At 35.6% G+C, this 22,908-nt stretch overlaps 1 protein-coding gene and 1 pseudogene across 1 annotated transcript; one reads left to right on the top strand and one right to left on the bottom strand.

Annotated features, from left to right (window-relative positions):
• Positions 1-9,852: 9,852 nt before the first annotated feature.
• LOC120153179 (1-aminocyclopropane-1-carboxylate oxidase 1-like) lies at positions 9,853-10,990 on the top strand. The gene is made up of 2 exons (XM_039165183.1): positions 9,853-10,016; positions 10,120-10,990. The coding sequence occupies exons 1-2, from the start codon at positions 9,912-9,914 to the stop codon at positions 10,963-10,965; spliced, it is 951 nt and encodes a 316-aa protein (XP_039021114.1). The 5' UTR covers positions 9,853-9,911; the 3' UTR covers positions 10,966-10,990.
• A 219-nt stretch (positions 10,991-11,209) lies between these two features.
• Positions 11,210-12,955, bottom strand: LOC120153180 (annotated as a pseudogene).
• Positions 12,956-22,908: the final 9,953 nt, after the last annotated feature.

The raw sequence follows: 22,908 nt of genomic DNA, 5'->3' as shown, positions 1-22,908 counted from the left end.
TTATTTCAGTGATTAAAAGAATCTTTATTGTTCTTAGAGGTCGCGGGTTCAAGCATCAACGACAATAGTAGGATTATTGAACGATCATTATCAAATGGTTGAAAGTATTTAGAACAGATAATACTTTGTAATCATCTTAGTTTAATAAAAAAATAGTTCATATTCCATACCTTTGATTGTTATAAAAACTAGATTTAACAAACTATCATTGATATATTTATCTTTATATTAGTGTTAATATCATTAATCGTTCATAGTGATATTCGTGTGTATTCATCATTTATCAATTTTGAAATATTCCATCACCGTTATTGGTTAAAAAAATTGAAAGAGTAGTTGATGTAAGGGTTAATTTGACTTTTCAATTTTTAATTAGATAAACACCTTCTCAAGAAAATTACCCTAATTTGGATAAAAACATTTAAAAAATTATTCAACAATAATTATAGATAATAATAGATGGAGTGAAAAATATTTTTGAAATCAGTAATCCGAATTATAGTAAATATATTTATAAAATCTTAAAAAATAAATTCATCAAAGCAACAAATAATTACTTACAAAATAGCAAGAAGCTGCTAAACAGCCATCAAAGCAAAGGTGCAACTTAAAAATGTTCCAAATCCCGTTTCATCAAGTAAACAGCAGCCATAAAAGCTAGATATTTCAGAATCAGACCAAGTCCATGTTAAAAGTTTCAAAGTTTGGCAACTAACTTTGGAAAATATTTTTTTAAAGTTTGGTAAATATTTCTTTGAAAAATGTTTTTCAAAGTTTGGTAAAATTTTTGTAGATGTTTGTTGAAACTATGAATGGGTAAATTCACTTTAGTCATTGCACTTTAGGGTATTTTCAAAGATTAGTCCCTAAGTTTCTACTATAAATACCCTTACCCATTTAGCTTCAAAATCATCCCAAAACATTTCTTTCTTCCTATACTAGAGAGCTTTCTTGTGAGTAGTGAGTGTTTTGTAAACACCTGTAAATTTTCTCTCTTAGTAAAAGATCTGCAGCAGCCCGGAGACGTAAGCACAATTGGCTGAACTCCGTTATCAATTTTCGGGTATTATTTTTCCGCTTTTATTTCGCATTCTCACTAATCTGGTTATAGGGAAATTACTTGTACTCGGTTTATTTTCCTAACAACTGGTATCAGAGCTTTTAGTTGTGAATTTTATCAAATTTTCTGCGAGATTACTATTCATCACTATTCATGTGAATAGTGAATTTCGTGAATAGTGAAATTCGGTCGACGATACGAGTTTGTCGACGGTGGTGTTCTAATACACGGTGATTCGCAAGAATTGTCAGAAACGATCCAAACGAAGCCAAATTCGAGTGGGAGCGATGGCTGCAGACGAAGGGAAGGTGAAAATTGAAAAGTTCGATGGTGCGGACTTTGGCTTTTGGAAGATGCAGATTGAAGATTTTTTGTACCAGAAAAATCTATATCAACCTCTCTCAGGAAAGCAACCAGAGGGCATGAAGGATGAAGATTGGGCTCTTCTCGACAGACAAGCCCTCGGAGTTATCCGACTGACGTTATCCCGCAATGTTGCTTTTAACATAGCAAAGGAAAAGACCACGGCGGGTCTTATGGCGGCTCTCTCCAGTATGTACGAGAAGCCATCGGCCTCAAACAAAGTTCATTTGATGAGACGATTATTCAATTTGCGGATGGCGGAAGGGGCATCGGTGGCACAACACCTAAATGAACTCAACACAATCACAACCCAGTTGAGTTCAGTGGAAATTGAGTTCGATGATGAAGTTCGAGCTTTAATTCTCTTATCATCTCTACCAGACAGTTGGAATGCTACTGTTACAACAGTCAGCAGTTCGTCGGGAAACAACAAATTAAAATTTGACGATGTTCGGGATCTGGTATTGAGTGAAGAAATTCGACGAAAAGAATCGGGTGAAGCATCAACCTCCTCAGCCTTGCACACGGAGTCTAGAGGGAGAACTTCAGAAAGAAATTCAAATCGTGGCAGATCAAAATCCAGAAGGGGCAAATCAAGAACAGGAAATAAAGATTTTACTTGTTATAATTGCGGCAAGAAGGGTCACTTCAAAAGAGATTGTCGAGCACCGAATAAAAATACCGGCGCACAGGAATCTGCCAACATGACGGAGGAGACAGGTGATGCCATGATTTTAAGCGTCAACAGTCCGATTGAATCATGGATCTTGGATTCAGGGGCATCTTTCCACTCCACCCCATGCCGAGAAATCATGGAGAACTATGTCAGTGGTGATTTTGGGAAGGTTCATCTTGCTGATGATGAAACCTTGAAGATCGTCGGAAAAGGAGACATCCGACTAAAGCTGCCAAACCAGACCACCTGGAAGCTGACAGGAGTGAGACATATTCCTGGCCTCAAAAGAAATCTGATTTCTGTTGGACAACTTGATGGAGAAGGATATAGTACAACTTTTTCAGGCTGTGAATGGAAGATCACCAAAGGAGCACTCGTCATTGCTCATGGTAAGAAGACCGGTACTCTCTATGTAACCTCAAATTTAGAGAATATCATTGCAGTAGCAGATGCTGATGGAAAATCAAACCTATGACACCAAAGGCTCGACCATATGAGCGAGAAAGGAATGAAGATACTTCTGTCAAAAGGGAAGCTGCCGGATCTAAAGAATGTAGATGTCGGACTATGCGAGGATTGCATCTTTGGAAAAAAAGAAAGTCAGTTTTACAAAGATTGGCAAGACTCCCAAGGCAGAAAGGTTAGAATTGGTTCATACTCATGTATGGGGACCATCCCCTGTTCCATCTCTTGCAGACTCACTATATTATGTCACCTTCATCGATGATTCAACAAGGAAGGTATGGGTTTATTTTCTGAAGAAGAAATCAGAAGTCTTTGATACCTTCAGAAAATGGAAGGCCATGGTGGAAAATGAGACTGGTTTGAAAGTCAAGCGGTTGAGGTCTGACAATGGAGGAGAGTACAGAGACAGTAGTTTCAGAGATTTCTGCGCAAACAATGGGATCAAGATGGAGACAACAGTTCCCATAACACCGCAGTAGAATGGCGTAGCAGAGTGCATGAACAGAACTCTGAATGAACGTGCCAGAAGCATGAGGATACATGCCGGATGCCCAAATTTCTATGGGCTGAATTGGATCTATGGGCTGCAAGCTTCACACTGCTTATGTACACATAAACTCTGCTGAAAGAAGTAACTTGATGCCAAGTCCAACAAATGCGTCTTTGTTGGTTACGGTGGTGATGATTCGGTTATCGGTTTTGGGACTACGAAAATCGAAGATCATCAGAAGCAGAGACGTCATTTTCAATGAAATGTGATGTACAAAGATAGGTCAACCGCAGAATCAAGTAATACCGAAGCTGAAACAAAGGAATTTGCTGAGTTCGAGGAGATTTCTGGAAATGATGTTCAGATCAATCCTGAAGCAGTTCAAGAAGAACCACACACACCAGAACTGAGACGCTCCTCCAGAATTCCTAAACCAACCCAACGGTATTCGCCTTCTTTGTTTGTTGCTGACTGAATGGTGAACCAGAGTGTTATGATGAAGCAATGCAGGTGGAGGATTCAGTCAAGTAGGAGTCTTCCATGAAAGATGAGATGGACTCGCTTATGTCAAATCAGATGTGGGAATTAGCTGAATTACCACCAGGCAAGAAAGCGCTCCATAACAAGTGGATTTACAGGATCAAAGAAGAACATGATGGGAGAAAACGCTACAAAGCAAGATTGGTTGTCAAAGGTTTTCAGCAAAAAGAAGGTATTGACTACAATGAAATTTTCTCTCCAGTCGTAAAACTGTCTACAATCAGACTGGTGTTGAAAACTGTAGCTGCGGAGAATTTACATCTTGAGCAGTTAGATGTAAAGACAGCTTTCCTTCATGGTGATTTGGAGGAAGAGATCTATATGAGGCAGCCAGAAGGCTTCATAGAGGCAGGCAAGAAAAACCTGGTATGCAGGTTGAAGAAGAGCTTGTATGGTTTAAAATAAGCTCCTAGACAGTGGTACAAGAAGTTCGATAGTTTCATGAGTAGCAGTGGTTTTACCAGATGCCAAGCAGATCATTGTTGCTACATCAAGATGTTCGATAATAGTTTTATTATTTTATTGTTGTACGTTGATGACATGCTCGTTGCAGGCTCAAACATGCAAGAGATCATAAACTTGAAGCAAAAATTGTCGAAGCAGTTTGCTATGAAGGATCTGGGCGCTGCAAAGCAGATTCTTGGGATGAGGATCAAGAGACACAAAGTCGGGGACTTTGATGTTATCACAGGCTGAGTACATCAACAAAGTACTCTCCAGGTTCAACATGCAAGATGCTAAACCAGTAAGTACACCTTTAGGTGTTCATTTCAGACTCTCCAAAGACCAATCACCAAAGGCGGAGGAAGAACGTGCACACATGGTGAAGGTGTCGTATGCCTCAGCAATTGGAAGTCTGATGTATGCCATGTTTGTACCAGACCATATTGCTCATGCAGTGGGAGCTGTTAGCAGGTACATGAATAATCCGGCAAGGTATACTGGGAAGCAGTCAAATGGATCCTCAGATATCTTCGGGGTACCAAAACAAAGCACTTTGTTTCAAAGGTGGAGATATGATATGACAGGCTATGTAGATGCTGACTTAGCCGAAATGTCGACATCAGAAGGAGCACTATAGGGTAGTCTATACTCTAGGAGGAACTGCAGGAGTGGGTTTTTTCAACTACAGAAGATAGTTGTCTCTCCACAACTGAAGCAGAATATGTCGATGTTACGGAAGCCAGGCAAGGAGATGGTTTGGCTCCAAAGTTTCTTGGAAGAGTTAGGCAAGAAACAAGAAAACAATATCTTGTATTGCGACAGTCAAAGTGTTATCCATAGCAAAGAATCCGTCTTTTCATTCCAGGACAAAGCACATAAAATTGAGATATCATTTATCCGGTCTCTTCTGGAAGATGGATTTTGAAACTTGAAAAGATTAGTGGCTCAAATCCGGCAGACATGTTAACAAAGACGGTGACTACGGACAAACTGAAGTTGTGTTCAACTTCAGTTGGCATGCTAGAATAACAAGACCAGACATGCTGCTGCATTGATCGAGGTGTGAAGACATATTAAAATCAGTCTTCAAGTTGGAGATTGTTAAAAGTTTCAAAGTTTGGCAACCAACTTTGGAAAATGTTTTTTCAAAGTTTGGTAAAATTTTGGTAGATGTTTGTTGAAAATAGGAATGGGTAAATTCACTTTAGTCATTGCACTTTAGGGTATTTTCAAAGATTAGTCCCTAAGTTTCTACTATAAATACCCTTACCCATTTAGCTTCAAAATCATCCCAAAACATTTCTTTCTTCCTATACTAGAGAGCTTTCTTGTGAGTAGTGAGTGTTTTGTAAACACCTGTAAATTTTCTCTCTTAGTAAAAGATCTGCAGCTGCCCGGAGACGTAAGCACAATTGGCTCAACTCCGTTATCAATTTTCGGGTATTATTTTTCCGCTTTTATTTTGCATTCTCACTAATCTGGTTATAGGGAAATTACTTGTACTCGGTTTATTTTCCTAACAGTCCATAACACTCCGTGGCCATGAGTCTATATATATATAGCATCTACATAATCAGACAATAACTCTACACTTTAAGTGATAAGAACAGTAAGCTAAAACTTGCCTTCACAAAAATGAGAGCATTGTGAAAGCGGTTGTTCCACCGGTTTGGTGCAGCATTGCATCGATCTCATCGCCATCCTCCATTTCCAGCTGAAGCAAAAGAGAAGAAGAAAACGGAATTTTCATTATGCGTTTGAACATATTCCACTCCGCAATGTGAACATTAGTGCAAGTGGTTGTTCCTCTAACTGAGAGAAAACGGAATGATACCTCATCGGGAGTTTGCTCGCCTCGAAGGCGGCGGCCATCGAACAAGAAGGCAATCGAATTGAAATCCACAGACTGTCGGTCACAATATGCATTCATGAGCTCTCAGTTGAGTGCTTCTTTTGATCCTGAAGAAAACTTCATTCCCATCCTATGCTTGTCATACCCCCCAAAAAAGAGGAAGTTATCATTTAGTCCGAACTAGAAGCGGAAGCATTAATCTCAAATTCACTTCAACAATACGAAAACCTCAACCCCCGGACAGCTCTGAACTAATTGTTGTCTGAACTAAGATCGAATCTTAAAACTATAATTGTTGTCAAATTTTTTTTTAAAATACCCCATTAATTCAAATAACATTACTATTAGATTCCTTAAAACGAATAAGCTAATCGATAATGCATAGCTATTTGATCAGTGCATGGTAATTGGCATGCATGTCTCTCATTTAGTCATGTGCCATGTTTGTAAGGAAACGATTCCTTTGAGGAAGCGATTATTCATGAGCCAATTTCAGTGTCATAATAATTCTAATCAATTACTTAAAGACTCTAATGGACAAGGTTTTACTCGACTCGCCCATGGTTTATGTTTAAAATACAAGGTTGTTATTGTCTTATACTGTCTCCATCACATGATGGTTTCATTTGTGAGTGATGGGGCTTTACTATGTACTAGATTGCATGTGATTTAATATTCTAATTAAACCCTTTTTATTATATTCTTTCAATTTTAGGTTGAATGTGTATCCTACAATATTAATAGATGCTCAATACTAAAGTGAGTAAAATCAGATTCAATTCAATAAATTTGGAACAAATAGAATAATTAATCAATGTTTTTAAAACCGGATCGGACCTTAAACCGGTGAAGGTACTGGTTCACTAGTTCAACCGTGGTTAAACCGGTTTATATAAAATAATATATATATTTTTTAAAAAAATTACATAATATTCAAAGCAATATATATATATATATAACACTCTTTTTATATTATTAGCTGACCCTTATTCCCATATGTAATGGGGTAAGGGGGAGGTAGAATAGTAGGTTGCCCCAACACCAAGTTGAGAGCAGCTTCCGTAGGAGACCTCCGAATTATGAAATGCCCTCTGTGGGACTCAATCCCACGACCACAAGGTTAAGAGTTTTGCGCTCTACCAACTGAGCTGGACGGAAAATTCATATAACACTCTTTTTAAGTTCACAATATTAAAAGGTATAAAAATATCACAAGTCATAACATATATAAGTTAAATATCATAATATCAAGTGAAACAAAATGATTCAAATCAACTACAACACAATATTTAAGGTCAATACCTAATGAAATTCATCAACAGCTAAATAAAAAAAAGTGCATAATTGATACAAGAATCAATCATCATAATATTCATTGAAATTGATTCCCTCAAATTCCAAAATATTGGGAAAAACTTCTTCATTAGTTGAACTACCACTGTCATCACCACTTTAAACTTGAAACTCCATACCATCACTACGTTCGTGAAAATGACTTAACCTAGATGAAAAATCAGAAAATAAATTTGGGGCTGAAAAAAATCATAACAAACGACGTCGTTTGGTTTAATTTAAAAAAAACAGAACCGTGTGAACCGCTTGAATCGCCGGTTCACACCGATTTTACCGGTTCCCAACCGATTCTACCGGTTCTTTAGCGGTTCATTGCAAAACTGGTTTTGGAGGCTGACCGGATCGGACAGGCAACCGGTTCCCGATTCAACAGATCGAACCGGCCGGTCCGATCCGATTTTGATAACATTGTAATTAATTCAAATTTTCTAATCCAAATCTTGTCGTTACATTTTAATAGCATATCAAGAAATAAATTAAAAAATTGAATATATGAAAATCTTTAAAATTTTATTTAAAAAATAAATTATAAAAAATACAATATATATTGCTTTGAAAGAGTTTTCCAATATACGTGTTAAATATGTGAAGTTTGAAGAAGGTAAATTGTTCTTCATATCTAATAATAGACCGAGAAGGATGTTAAGGTGTGGTTGCCCCTTTAAAATATTTAAAATTTATATATTTTAGTTATTTTTTAAAATATTTTTATCGACTATATATTTTTACATTCCTTAAATTTTTAATATATCTTCTTAAATTTATATCATCTAACATAAATTATTACGTTGATCCATATTAATATCATTATTCAACTTACTTCCTAATACCTATTTTGAAAAGTAATGCAACGCTGGTTCGAGTTTGACTACAAATTTGTTGTTTTAGTGAAACTAAGTGGAACCAAAATCCACTTTAAGAAATTGTCATCCTAAACTTTAGACAAATCAAGCATGAAATAAGGTCACGCGTTATCTTTGATTTATGGATGAACCAAGTTGCCTTCGTGTTAAAGGAATTGTTGTTATTCATGATTACCCGAGTTCGAGCACCATAGATGTCAAAGATGTAAGAGATCAATGTCGAAAGTTTGAGGGTTTATTTTTTAACAGATATTGTCTTTTACTTACCCCATATTAATCAAAAAAATTATTACATGATGCCGCATACTTTCTTTGTCAAAACAAAATTTCCTTCAAACGGACGTTCGAGCTTACACCAATAACGTGAAAAATGAAGAGATGGCATGAACAAAATATTACCCAAAATTATAACGTGAAAAACTCCAAAACAACAGTAGTTGGTTGAATTTAGTCATTAAGTGACGACATGAACAGAAATGAAGAGAATACTAATGAAGTTTCTTCTCTCTTTCTTTCGTTTTGTAGTTTTGTATAAAACGGGAGAGGTGGCTGAGACGTTTGGGAATAATTTGACGGTCGAGGGTATAGTCGTAGGAGTGGGGTTGCGTGAAAGACCAGAGCAGCTCGCCGAGCAAAAACAAGAAACAGGTATACGATGGGATGTCGGACGGTGGTTGGAACTTTGGGTAATGATTAAAACTTCACGACTTCAACACAGTTCGATTATGTTTACAACCGTTTAAAATCGTAAATCTATACCATTTGAAGATCAATATAGAAATTTCACGGTTCAGCTTGTAAAGACGTATCGATGTCGAAAGTTTATAAACATAACTTTGATAATTTAATTATAAGGACATATGTTTATAAAATAATTAAACTCGAGTGTAATTATATAAATATAATAAATAACTTTATAAAAGTAGGTTTTTTAAAAATAATTGGTGTAAAGTATTAAATGGTCATTTGATTATAGAATATTGTTTTAATAAGTCATTTGGTCATTAAAAGTTATAAATAGTTCTCTGATTATAGAAAGTTTTTTTATTGAGTCCCTTAATTATTAAAAGTTGCAAAATGATCACTCGATTATTCATTAGATTCTAAACTCGTCATTTTTCGTTAAAATTTTGACGACGGTTTGAGCTATATGTTAACCTAATGACTGAGATATGATAAAATATGATCTCATGATCTCAAACGACTATCATATCTCAGTCAGCATGTTAATATATAACTTAGATGACCGTTAATTTTTTTAATGGAAAATGACGAGTTTGGAACATAATGAATAGTCAAGTAACTATTTTATAACTTTTAATAGTCGATACACTCAACAAAGCAACTCTCTATAATTGAATGATCATTTTACAACTTTTAACAGTTAAATAACTCAATAAAATAATATACTATAATATGAGAACCATTTATGTACTTTATCCAAATAATTTATAGCATAGAATAACCAAGCGTGGATCTAGTAATTTTAACAAAGGGGCTTAAGACTCTTAGTTTAAGTGTTTAACCCCAAATATAGTCCAAAGTAAACATCAGCTCCATCTGCTTTGTGTTTTAAATGATTTTTTGATCTAACTTTCCACAGTCGTACAATTATTTTCTCATTTTCCTTCTGGGTGGCCCACAAACCGACCATCACCTGAAACTTTAGACAATTAAAACCTTAAAGTTGAAACCTCTATAAATACTCCCACACCTTCCATCAACTCTGCATCAAACACAATATAAGCTTCCTGCGCAACACCCAAAGCCAAAAAGTGAAACTTGGGGAGATTTGTTAGAGAAAAATGGCAACTTTCCCAGTGATCAACTTAGAGAAGCTTAATGGCGAGGAGAGGGCTGCGACCATGGACCAAATCAGGGATGCCTGTGAGAATTGGGGATTCTTTGAGGTATCTTCAAAAGCTAGCTTGGCTTTATTGCTTTAATGGCTGTTTTCTGTCAATTTTTGAGCTGATGAGAAAACAAATTATGTTTATTTTGTGTGTGTTTTAGCTGCTGAACCATGGGATTCCCCATGATTTCCTGGACACAATTGAGAGATTAACAAAAAAGCACTACAAGAAATGCATGGAACAGAGGTTTAAGGAATTGGTTGCAAGCAAGGCTCTTGAAGGTCTCGAAGCCGAGGTTACCGAAATGGACTGGGAAAGCACCTTCTTCTTGCGCCATCTCCCTGAATCTAACATGGCTGAAATCCCAGATCTCGCCGATGAATACAGGGAAGTGATGAAGGAATTTGCACTGAGATTGGAGAAACTAGCAGAGGAGCTACTGGATTTGTTGTGTGAGAATCTGGGGTTGGAGAAAGGGTATTTAAAGAAGGCATTCCACGGGACGAGAGGTCCGACATTCGGGACCAAAGTTAGCAACTACCCGCCGTGCCCGACGCCTGACAAAATCAAAGGACTCCGAGCTCATACCGATGCCGGCGGCATCATCTTGCTGTTCCAAGACGCCCAAGTGAGCGGCCTCCAGCTTCTTAAAGACGGCAAGTGGGTGGACGTTCCACCTATGCGTCACTCCATTGTCATCAACCTCGGAGATCAGCTGGAGGTGATCACTAATGGCAAATACAAGAGCGTGGAGCATCGTGTGATCGCCCAAACCAGCGGAGCTCGCATGTCGATTGCTTCGTTTTACAACCCCGGAGGCGACGCCGTTATCCACCCTGCACCGGCTCTGGTGGAGAAAGAAGCTGAGGAGAACAAACAATTGTACCCCAAATTCCTGTTTGAAGACTACATGAAGCTGTATGCCGGGCTGAAATTCCAGGCCAAGGAACCCAGATTTGAAGCCATGAAAGCCAGGGAAACAACTCTTCCCATTGCAACAGCTTAAAGAATCTATCCACGAAATAAAAGAAAGAAGTCAGTGATTCGGTGGCATTGATGTGTGTTTGATTTCATCATTGTGAACACCACCATAAAAGAAATTATAATGTATTCCATTATTATTTAATAAAAAGGATTCTTCATTTTTCTTTACTGAAATTTTTTGAAGGACCATAAAGAAAGAAAACAAGATGAGTTCAATTATAATTTGTTGTCGTCTCCAAACAATCAAAAGCAAAACCCACATGAGAAAAGCACATGCATCTCATTTTTATAATACGGTAGAAAATATAGGAGTAATAGATGGAAAGGGAGATCTGAACAGAGTTCATCACACGCAGGGCATTGCTACAACATTAATTGGTTAAATCTTCACTTGTTGGAACAAGAAAAAGACACGGCAGATGTTTGACGCTAGAAACATCAAACAACTCCATAAACCTCTGATCCGAAACCCTCGCTTTAGCCGCCGCAAACCTCTGGTATTCGTCGAACACGGACGACAAACACCATCTCTGCAATTTTCTCAAGCATCCAACCAGACACCCGGTTCGATGCTTAAAACAAGAACAACAATAAGAACATTGTAAAACTCAAATCAAATGATGTCTTGTCATATGGAAACAATAGATGAACAACAGATTTCACATACCTTCCCACGATTACAGTGGATCAGAACAGGGTGATTCCTCACATCTGCATTGCAAGAAAAGAGCAGAAATAACATACTAGTTTGATCAAACTCGTTTAACTTGGGACAGAAGTGGAGTACCAATGACGACTTTTAGAGCTTCACGAATCGCATCCTCTGGGATATTTACAAATGGCTCCTGGATGAGAAATATAGTTTTATTTTGAATTGACAGTGTCATATACGTACACGTACACGTGTATATATTATGATGCTAAGGTTGTTTACTGGACATCTATCACTAACCCACAATTTGTATATTTACAAATTCGCAAGGAATACAAAATTTGTATGAGTCGGCAGAAACTACTTGCTCGGACAGACCCACAATTTGGACAACAACAGTTGTATGATTCCAAATATTAGAATAAATGTTCGTTTTATATTAGGAATTTAAAATCAATTAATAAGAAGCAAGAATGCACTAGAAAACAACTGGACATGTTAGCCAACCTGCTTGATTCCATTTCTCATTATTAACTCTAATGCCAAAATGGAATTTATTGTCATTTTGTGGAATGCATATCGACATTAATTAGAAAAATAAAAGCAAACCCATCATGTGTATCAAGATCAAATAAGCCTTAATAATTGGGGATGAACCCAATGGAATTGTACAATATCATCTCTGAAAATTTTAAATATGTATACTCTTTCTATCTCATATTAATGATCTAATTTCGCTCTCATAGACTTTTGTAATTTCATACTTCTTAAATTTCTAATAATTTTTTTCTAAAAGTTCGTACTCCTAAAACAAAAATCTGCATTTTTTATGTTAATAATGCGAATCAAAGCCCGCAATCGGAAGAAAGAGTTACCTTATAACTTTCAATTCCAAACTGAAAAAGCTTGATGTCATTGGACTTCAAGAACTTCTGGGTAAGATTCAGGACACAGATATCTAACATCAAACCCAAAGGAAAATGAAAATGAAAAGCTTTAACTCAAACTACAAATATTTGCATGAGAAAGAGAGTGAAAAACAAACAAACAAACTTTGGTCTTACATGACGGAGCGGAGGTTAAGTTTTTGGAGAAAAGAGAAGTTAGCAGAGTCAGGGAAACCCGACCTGAAGATGCCATTGTCAACCATAGCAAAGTTGAACGGAGGAATCAAGCTATATTCATCAACAACGTCGGAACCGACCGCCTCCTGATACATGTCCTTCGTCGACGGCGACATGTGCACAGCATGTTCAACCGTTGCAACGACTTCTATGGTTCTCCACATCTCTTGGCTCTCTTCTTCTTGGCTTTGGGTTAGTTTGGTTTGAATTCCTTCTCTCATGATGTTTAGCAGTTAAAGATACTGGGATCAAAATTCTGTCTTAGACTGCCAATTAGTGATACTTAAAAAAGAATATAACTCGATAGATTTGCTCACCATGTGATCCCAACCAATAATATTACTATATGTAAATATAGAGTGTGCAATTATTTAAAAAGTATTTTAAAATCAATGAATATCATTCACTGACACCTTGAATGACGTGATGAGTTATGTTCGTAAAACAATTTTTTTATAATAATTATATTATTTTAAAAAAATAGTACTAAAACTTAACAAAATAGATAGGAACGACTTTTATTATTGTCATTCTTACTAATATTTTCCATAATACATTTTATAATTGCATTTATATTAATAATTACAGTTAAATGGAATAATAAGTTAGAATAGTTTGTCTCAAATTTCGACATGAAGACAAAAGAAAAAACACTAAATTATGGAATAATTAGGTTTCGACATGGAGTGTCATACGAAGGAAGATGAAAAGAAAAGATAGAAAAGGCAGAAACGGTGGATAAAATGTTTGAGAAAAAGGAGGAAGGGAATAAAGAAAACATTCCAAGGAATATGCTGTTTCTTGTTAAGGAAAGTGCGAGAGAGATGGATGAGTGAGGGAAGTGATATTCCATGACATATATTTAGTGCCTGGATTTGTATTATAAAACTCCTGCATCCATTAGATTCCCGCAAGGGCCATAACTCTATTATAACCTAATATTTGTTTAACATTTTAATAATATTAACGTAGTTGACACTGCTCGAATCTAAAATTTTTAGAGAAAATTATATTTTTTATATTTAAATAAAATTGTCATTTATGGGTTAAACTTTACAATTAATTTAATTTAATGGAATCATAAGCAGTGTTATTATTCCAATAATTAAAATGACATTAGTGCCTCCTTATTCACAGTTGAATTATGTTGCCTCTTTTAATTACAAAAAAAAATAGAATTATAAAATACAAATTCATGTCCAAATGGCCCGGGCCTTATTTTTAACCTGATAATGCTCAAACTTTGGCCCATACTCAATTGGCAAAGCAGACATAACGCCCAGCACAGAAATTTGGGTTTTAGACTCCGAACATAAAAGTTCCATCAAGGGTTCGAGAGAGTTCTTATCGATATACTATCCCTCGGGAGCTGTCTTTCTCCTTCGTTGCATCGTAAGTTCCATCAAGGTTTCGAGAGAGTTCTTATCGTATGCTATCCCTTGTGAGCTGTCTTTCTCCTCCGTCGCATCGTCTCATCTGATCTATCTTTAACCTAACTAGGGTTGTCTTTCATGCGAATACATTCTATGAACGTACACTGTGTACTATGTAGTGTACGCAGTTGTTCAAAGATACATGTATTTTACCAAAGAAATTTGTTGAAATTGATTAATGAAAACAGTACCAATTTAGCAAATGGAAAGTTTGCATATAAAGTGAATTTCAAATTCCAACATACCTCGCAAGTTGCAAGTGTAAATATCTATATTTATTTTCATTCTTTATTAAAGATGTGCCCTTATGTGTATATTTTTTTTGTTACCTAAAATTTAGATCAGGGTGGCTCCCTTAATACAGAATCAGGTATACTTAAGACCTAATTGGAATTACAGAGGAATTTACAAATTGTCCACCAATAGTAACGGTAATAGGATTCAAGCTTGGCCTTACAAGCTCAAATTCCTAAATTACATCTACTTGTGTCAATACTTGTTGGCGTCCATACGTGTATATACACAATTTGGCAAGATGTCGAATGTCGACATAATATAGTAACTCGTTTTATTTGAATTAAATATAAAAAATAATAAAATATTTTATATGACGTAAATATATTATATATGTTATCTCATTTTTTGGAATTAAAAAGAAGAGAAAATAACCTCAGTGACCGAAAATGCCTTATAATATACGATTTTAACCAACTTTTTTTAGATTTGCCAAAATGACCAATAAATTCGCAACGCGAACTCCAATTTCGTAACCCAGTTTCCAATTTCGCAACGCGAATCTGTAAATCGCAACGCGAATTTGTAAATCGCAACACATAAGTCAAATTCGCAACGCGATAGTCAAATTTGCAACACAAAAGTCAAATTCGCAACACAAAAGTCAAATTCGCAACACCAATTTGTAAATCGCAACACATAAGTCAAATTCGCAACGCGATAGTCAAATTCGCAACACAAAAGTCAAATTCGCAACTGAATTTCAAATTCGCAACTAGCTTTTCGAATTCGCAATACGAATTTAATTTCGCAACATGTTTTAGTTTCACAACACAAATGTTTTGGATATATAACAACGCAGCAGCAACAACTCATAACCTAAATCCCTAAATCGCAACTCATTCAATCTCCATCTATCACTCTCTCCGGCGACATCCGTTCCTATATCCAACGACATCCTTCCCCATCTCTAATTTTTTTACATAATTATTTCTATATAATTTTTCAATGATTTCTCTCCCAAATTATCAACTATCAACTTAATAAAGGTATGTTTTTCTCTAAGTTAGTGATGATATCTAGTTTATAGCTCGTTTGTTTAGTAAATTAATTTACAATTTGTATAATGAAATCATCTAATGTTGATCATGTTTGGATATATTTGTGTTTTGGAGGGTCATGGGAGAATGTTCATGGTGTTTTACAATATGTGCCTTTACCCATGAATCTTCAACTACAACTGTCATTAAAAAAGTTAACTTATGAAACTCTAATGTTACGTGTTGCAAAGAAATTGAATTTAGAGCCTTTAAGTGGATTTAGGCTATCTTATAAGAGAAAAGGTAAAGTTTATTTGTTAACCGACAATTAAGATGTTGAACGATTCATTGTTTACATTAGTGTTTCACAAGAAGATGATGTTACAGTGTATGTTGTTGAACCTAGAAGTAGTGAAGTTCGGTCAGTAGCGGGTAGTAATCAACTAAGTTCTTCAACCCCGGTTTAAGGTGCTCACAATGTACAACGTTGTTATCAACCTCAAAATTTAATGGTTCCACCACAATTTCATCACCAAGAAAATTTTGTTTCCCCACATTTCCAATACCAAACGCAATATCAAACACAATCTCAAAACCCACAACCTTTTCCTAATCCAAATCCCAATAAACTTTCAGTACCAAATTCCGATTTTCGTATTGACCAGTTAGACGATTATGAGCCAACAGAAAAAATTGTGAGTACTAATAAGTATTCGAAATTTGATCTTGGTTAATACCCAGACTTTGATCTTGGTCAATACTAGGATTTTGATGATGTGATGGAAGAAGAAACAGACCCTGCATGTAATGATTTTGATATTGGTCAATACCTGAATTTTGATGATAAAACAGCCGCTGCAGAGGAAGATGTTGTTGATGATAATGAGGAGGAAGTTACGACTGTGAATGAACATGTTGAACATTCATTCTGTAATTCATATAACCCTGAAGAAGAAGAAGAAGAAGAAGAAGTCCCCGAAGAAAAGAAAAAGAAGAAAATGCCACGGGAGTATAACTGGAATATGCCAGAATTACTTCAGATACCGGAAGAAGAGTTGGTAAAGATAGCAGTTGATTGTTACACAAAATTTATTTGTATCAAGAAAGATGATTGTTTTGATACAAAGGAAGACTTGAAGATAGCTTTGTATACGAAATGTGTGGAAGATGGCTATTAACTAAAAGTTAACAAATCAAGCAAAGATCGTTTCGAAACAAGGTGTATGATTGACAAAAACTGTACGTGGTGTATGATTGCAAAGAGGATAAAAGATTGTGAAATGTTTCAAGTTAGGATTTTTATTGATAAACATACATGTTCAAGAATACAAGTTTTTCCTCACCATAGACAGGCAAACAAAAAGGTGTTGGGTGGTTTTCTGGCTGAGTTAATGTTTTTTTAATGGAAGGGTATATCGGGGACATGAAATTATGACTGACATGAATGCTCGGTTCAAGATTAGTATCTCATATTCTCAAGCTTGGAGAGCCAAATGTTATGCCTTGGAATTGTTGAGGGGGTCGCCAGAAGCATCGTTTGCCCAACTGCGGGCTTATTGTCACAATTTAAAGCTGAAAAATCCTGGGTCGGTAACTCATATCAAAACAGATAGAGATTGACGTTTTGAATTGCTGTTTATCGCCATTGGTGCTGCGGTTAGTAAATAATTATAATTTTGTTGACTCATTTTTGTTAGTTGCAAGCATTTCACATTTAAATAATTATATTTATTGTGTATATGATTTTGTAGATTCATTCGTTTATTACTTGCATGCGCCAGTTATTATAGTTGACGGAGCACATTTGAAAGGTCGATACCTTGGATTATTGTGTATATGATATTGTAGATTTGTTCGTTTATTACTTGCATGCGCCCAGTTATTATAGTTGATGGAGCACATTTGAAAGGTCGATACCTTGAAGTAAACTTATTAGCAGTAGCTATGGATGCTAACAATGGGATACTGCCAATAGCTTACGGGATTGCATAGGTCCTATTAGCAATCTGACAATCATATCCGATAGGGCAAACTCAATTGACAATGTTGTTAGAAGGTGTTTCTCATATGCTTTTCATGGACTTTGTGGTGTTCATTTGTATATAAATCTAAAATCAAGGTCTGCTGGTATAAAAAATCACAAATGGACATACTGGAAGGTTGTAAAAGCTTATCGGGAAGTGAATTTTAATAAGCATATAAATTGTTTAAGACGTGTTTTGCCTCAATGTGCTCAAACACTAGAAGATGTCGGGTTTGAAGATGGTCAAGAGTATATCAACTTGGAGCAAGATATGGTTTCATGGCGTCTAATAGTGCAGAATCAATCAACGCTCTAAGTCGTCATTCCCGGAAATTACCCATTACTATGTTAATGGAGTTTTTTCGAGCCTCTATTCAACAGTGGTACTACAAAAAAAGAAACCATGCATGTATTATTTCTTTAAATTCGTAACTTATCATATATTTTACTAAGTATTATTTATTTAAATTTACAAGAACATTGGAACATCGTGTTACACCATGGATTGAAAAAAAGATAACGAAACGTATTGTGAAGTCAACGTCATGGAGAGTTAAACCATGTTCAAACACTTTGTTTGAAGTATTGGATAATAACTTAAATGGGATTGTCGATCTAAATGCAAAGACGTGTAGTTGTAAGAAATGGTAAACATCTGGTTATCCGTGTGTCCATGTTATAAAAGTTTCTCTTCATCTAAACCAAGATGATTCAAGCGCATACGCTATGTATTGCTACACTACAGAATATATCGACAGACTTATGCCGAGATTGTCTACCCATGTTCACATCCTTCTGAGTGGGACATACCAGATGACTTACAAACAGTTTTGCCACCAATCATGGACAGCAGGCTACCTGGCCGACAAAAAAATCACGATCGTATACCGTCTAAGGGTGAAGAGAAGAGGATATCGACATGTAGTCGGTGCAAGGAAAATGGTTATACAAGGTTGACCTGTGGATCACCAGTGCTATCACAATCATCTTTTCCTCTACTAAAAAATGGATCCTCATCAAAATCCAAAGCTCATATGGTGCCAAGCAAAAGGAAATCAAAATCACAATCAAAATCAAAATCCTAATCACAACCGGCTTCACCTTTTGGAACTTATTAACTTAGGTGATTTTTAAATGCAAACGTTGTATTATGTGTATTTTATGTGTTAATGCATACATTTTCAGTTAGACATTCATTAGTAACTTGAGTTTGAACATTGCTATGATCTGTTCAGTTGTTATCATGTTGGGATTTTCTCTTGTGTTTGATTGCTTGGATAGTTGTTCTCTTACTTCTTCAAGTGTCCTTAGCTTGTATTTATAGCTTGGAATGTGTTTGATGTTGTATATAATTTGATGTTGTATGTTGGCATGTTGCGATCAACGCGAAAGTCAAATTCGCAACGCGAAATCGCAAACCGAAAATCACAACGCAAATTTGACTTTCGCGTTGCGAAAGTTTACCTTCAACATGTCTTTTTTACCTTCAACATAATGCAGATTGAAAATTAAACAACAAATCAATTAAACATTATTGTGGGTACATTATTTGAACATTGTTATGGGTACATTATTTGGAAAATAATGTTCCAGACTTCGTTAGAAATAACCCTTTTTCATCAGATTAATTTCGTTTTTGTGAGTACATTATTTGAACATTGTTATGTATAAATTTGTTGTGTATTTATGTTTTGGTTTGATTATATTGTATGTATATTTTCATTCAGATGAGATGGGTTGTGCATAGCAAAACAATCTATCTCTTCCATGTGAGTACTTTATTCCAACCATGTGACAAGTGTGACAACCCCATCAACTCACAACTCAGCTTTGAACTCAATCAATATTGTCTTTTAGCTTGATGGTTCATAAAGCATGTTACTTGAACAGTATGAATCAATTATGCAATTTCCATTTTCAATTTAACATTGCATTTCAAATTCATTTCATATGTAATTGGAGTTTGAATTTAAATTTCAATTTGAGTTTGAATTTCAATATAAATTTCGGCTCCACTATAAATATTAGCCCAAACCTTTGTTTCATCCAAACAACAACTTACTCAATGAAATAACTTAGCCAATATGCATGTTATCATTGATTATTCCTAATTTCCATTGCTTTTTTTCAACTTTAAACACGAGGGAAATCCTGATAATCGTAATTTTTGGTTAACAAGCAGGAAGATTGGATATCCGAAGAATGCCTTTCAGATATTATCCATTTCAATCAGCTCACTCAGGTAGTTTAACCCTAAATCGAAACTGTCTTAGCTAAACATACTTGATATAGAAGCAGCTACAGATTTAAAATCTCAATGGAGTTGCATTTTGTTGAGTTAATCGAATGACGAAATTGGCCAAGAGGGGGGTGAATTGGCAATAAAAATTTTGTGGAAGCTTTTGCAGAAAATTGAAAGTAATTGCACAGCGATTTACAGTGGTTCGACTTTCTCAAACAAAGTCTACGTCCACTACCTTAGCTATCCACACTAAGGATTTTCCAACAAATTCACTAATTTGTTCTTTCTTTTGAGGCCAAAGAGATAACCTTACAATTCCCTCAAGAGTATACCCCAACTCTTGAGAACACTCTTTTCTCAAAGAGAAGATTACAAATTTGCAAACTTACAAGAAAACCTCACAAGGTAAGATGTTTGCACAATTCTAGAACAAAGAAAAGAACACTCAAAGATGAATACAACTGAGCACAAAAAGTGTTCTTGAAAGCAAAATGAATATTGAATGAAAATGGGCTTGAAATGCTCAAACTTGAGGTTTGATGCTTTCTCTTTGATTCTCTCTTGATTCTAGTTGCTTGATGTTTCTTGTTGTTGATCAATGGCTTCTAAGCTTGCTTAAATACACCTTGGATCACTTCTGAACGTTGGGGATAATTAGAGAAGATATTATAGCCGTTTTAGTGTGAAAACATTTAATAAAACAGCTTGGACAGTGGGGGGAATCGGTTCCCTATCATAGGGAATCGGTTCCCTAAGTGTAAAATTCAAATATTTCGACCGTTGAACAGGGGGGAATCGGTACCCCCTTGGGGGGAATCGGTTCCCTCCGAGCATTCTGGAAATCTCGGAGCCAAACCATTCAGGGGGGAATCGGTTCCTCCTATGGGGGGGAATCGGTTCCCTCTGAGTATTCTGGAATTTTTGGCTTTGAATTGGTTCGAAATACTTTGTAAAATATTTTGAAATTGTTTTATGATTAAAACTTAATTTTACACTTAAGTAAGGATCAAAAATGATTTTTGAAATATTTGGAGTAATGTTTTGATATTCGAATAGTTATATCGAATATACTTAGAAAATCATTTGGAAAATCTTAAAATCCATTTAACTTAATTTGTTATATCGAAATATTAAAATGTTTCAACAATCTCCCCCTTTTTGATATAACAAAACATTTTAGTAATTTTAAGATTTTTGAAATCAAGTTTTGAAATTAGAAAAATGAAATTAGAAATTACTTAGAAATTACTCCCCCTTACTTTAACACTTATTCTTCTCCCCCTTTTTGTTAAATCAAAAAGACATTGTAAAACAAGGTTTTGTAAATCATTTAGCCAATTGATTTATTAATTATAAGCTGTAGCTGCTAAGATCATAATCAAAAGAGAGGTTAGCCATTAGTTTCATAAATCAATATTCATAAATAATGTGATATGACAAAATTGGTCATATTGCTAATGATAATGTAAATGATGCAAAAATGAATAAAACAAACCAAACATATAAGTTCACACCATTCATATATCCAAAATCCAACAATCCACAAAATCAAACATATCAAAATGTTGAAACAATATTCATTTTGTTCAAAGTTTTAAAGCTAAACATAAAATCAAGCATCCGGATCGGTAGGAGGAAAACGGGCTCGCATAGCGGCCATCTCGTGTGTGAGTTCATTGATACGAGCGTTGGTTGATTCATTGTTTGCACGCATCTCCCGAAGAATCTCTAATTGTTGAGCTCCCATTGTGGATAAATGAGACTCTATAGAGGAAAAACGCGAGTCCATGGTAGCGTATCGGAAATCGAATGTCTCCATAAAGGATTGAAAATATGGAGGCATTTGATGCGTTTGTTGTGCTTGCTCCTCGGGCTGCTCTTCGGGCTGATCAGGTTCTTCTTCAACTTCATCAATATCCCTCATTAATTGTTCAAACTCGGGATCTTCGTCAGCTTCGGGTGGAGCTTGTGAAGAACTAGCTCCCGGAGTAGAAGAACGAACCCATTCACCTGTTTCTTTGTCCTTTACCCATCCCGCTCTTGTTAAGGAAAGAAGATTTATTTGTTTCTTAAGAGGAAAAACGGCATCTAGACTGACTCTAAGCCCAGCTTTGGAAAACAGATTACTCAAAAAGCAACCGTAAACTAGAGATGAACAGTGTTTCTTGTTAGGAACAAGATTTACGGTTTCAACAATTTCAGCAAAAATAATCTGAGGTAGGTTAATTTTAATACGGTTTTCGAAACAATGTAACCACCAAAGATCCAAAGCTCTAAGAGTAGAATAACGACCTCCGGATGGTCGAAACCACCAAGAAATCATTAGATGAAGAAAACGCTCATGTAGGTCTAAGACACTCGCACTATCTCTTCTTTTGTAACGAGAACCTAAAATTTGTTTTTCATTCGAGATACCATCATTATCTAATCCAAATGTATTGGCTATATATGCCGGGTCAATATATAAGAATTGTCCTAGGAGGTAGGAACGAATTCCTATGGTTTCTGTTTCAGCTTGGTTTTTAACACATACAGCATTAGAGTAGAATATACGAACAAGTTGATGGTAAACGATGGGTTCAAGATCAAATAGTTTATCAAATTTCCATTCTTGTAAAATGGGAAGATATTTAAAATCGATAGCTAACATAGCTTGACGAGAAGGAATACGTTCTTCCCGGATTTTGTAAGAATCGAAATACTGATAATACCAATATCGGTGATTTCTAGACCCAGGATGATTGAAACACGAATTTTGGATAGTCAAGTTAGGATCAGTGGGATTGGGATTAGAAATTGGAATAGAATGAGGATTTGGAGGTGGATTTGGTTGACGACTGGAACGACTAGATGAAGACCTAGGACGTTTAGGATTTGACATGGTGAAGGAAATCGGAATAGATATAATAACCTGCAATTTTAAAACAAGTGTATGCAATTCAATTAATCCCAAAACTCAAATGAGTCCTCAATATTTCAAGATTCTCTAAATCAATCCTAATGGGCAAAGTTTTTGAAAAGCTTTTGAAAAATATGGTTTTGAGAAACAATATATGTATAGTTTTGCATAACAACAATATAATTTGATCAAAACACAATAATAACAATTTTTTTTTTATTTCGAAAATTTTAAAAATTTGAAAAATTCTTGTGTTTTTGATGAAATTAGTTGTAACATCTAGTTTCTAATCACTAAATAATCAATGCCCGATCACTA

This window comes from Hibiscus syriacus, unplaced genomic scaffold (genome assembly GCF_006381635.1).
Source record: "Hibiscus syriacus cultivar Baekdansim isolate YM2019G1 unplaced genomic scaffold, ASM638163v2 tig00111099_pilon, whole genome shotgun sequence".
Taxonomy (NCBI): domain Eukaryota; kingdom Viridiplantae; phylum Streptophyta; class Magnoliopsida; order Malvales; family Malvaceae; genus Hibiscus; species Hibiscus syriacus.
Note: the sequence above shows the minus strand (reverse complement) of the source record. Positions and strands in the feature narration are given on the sequence as shown.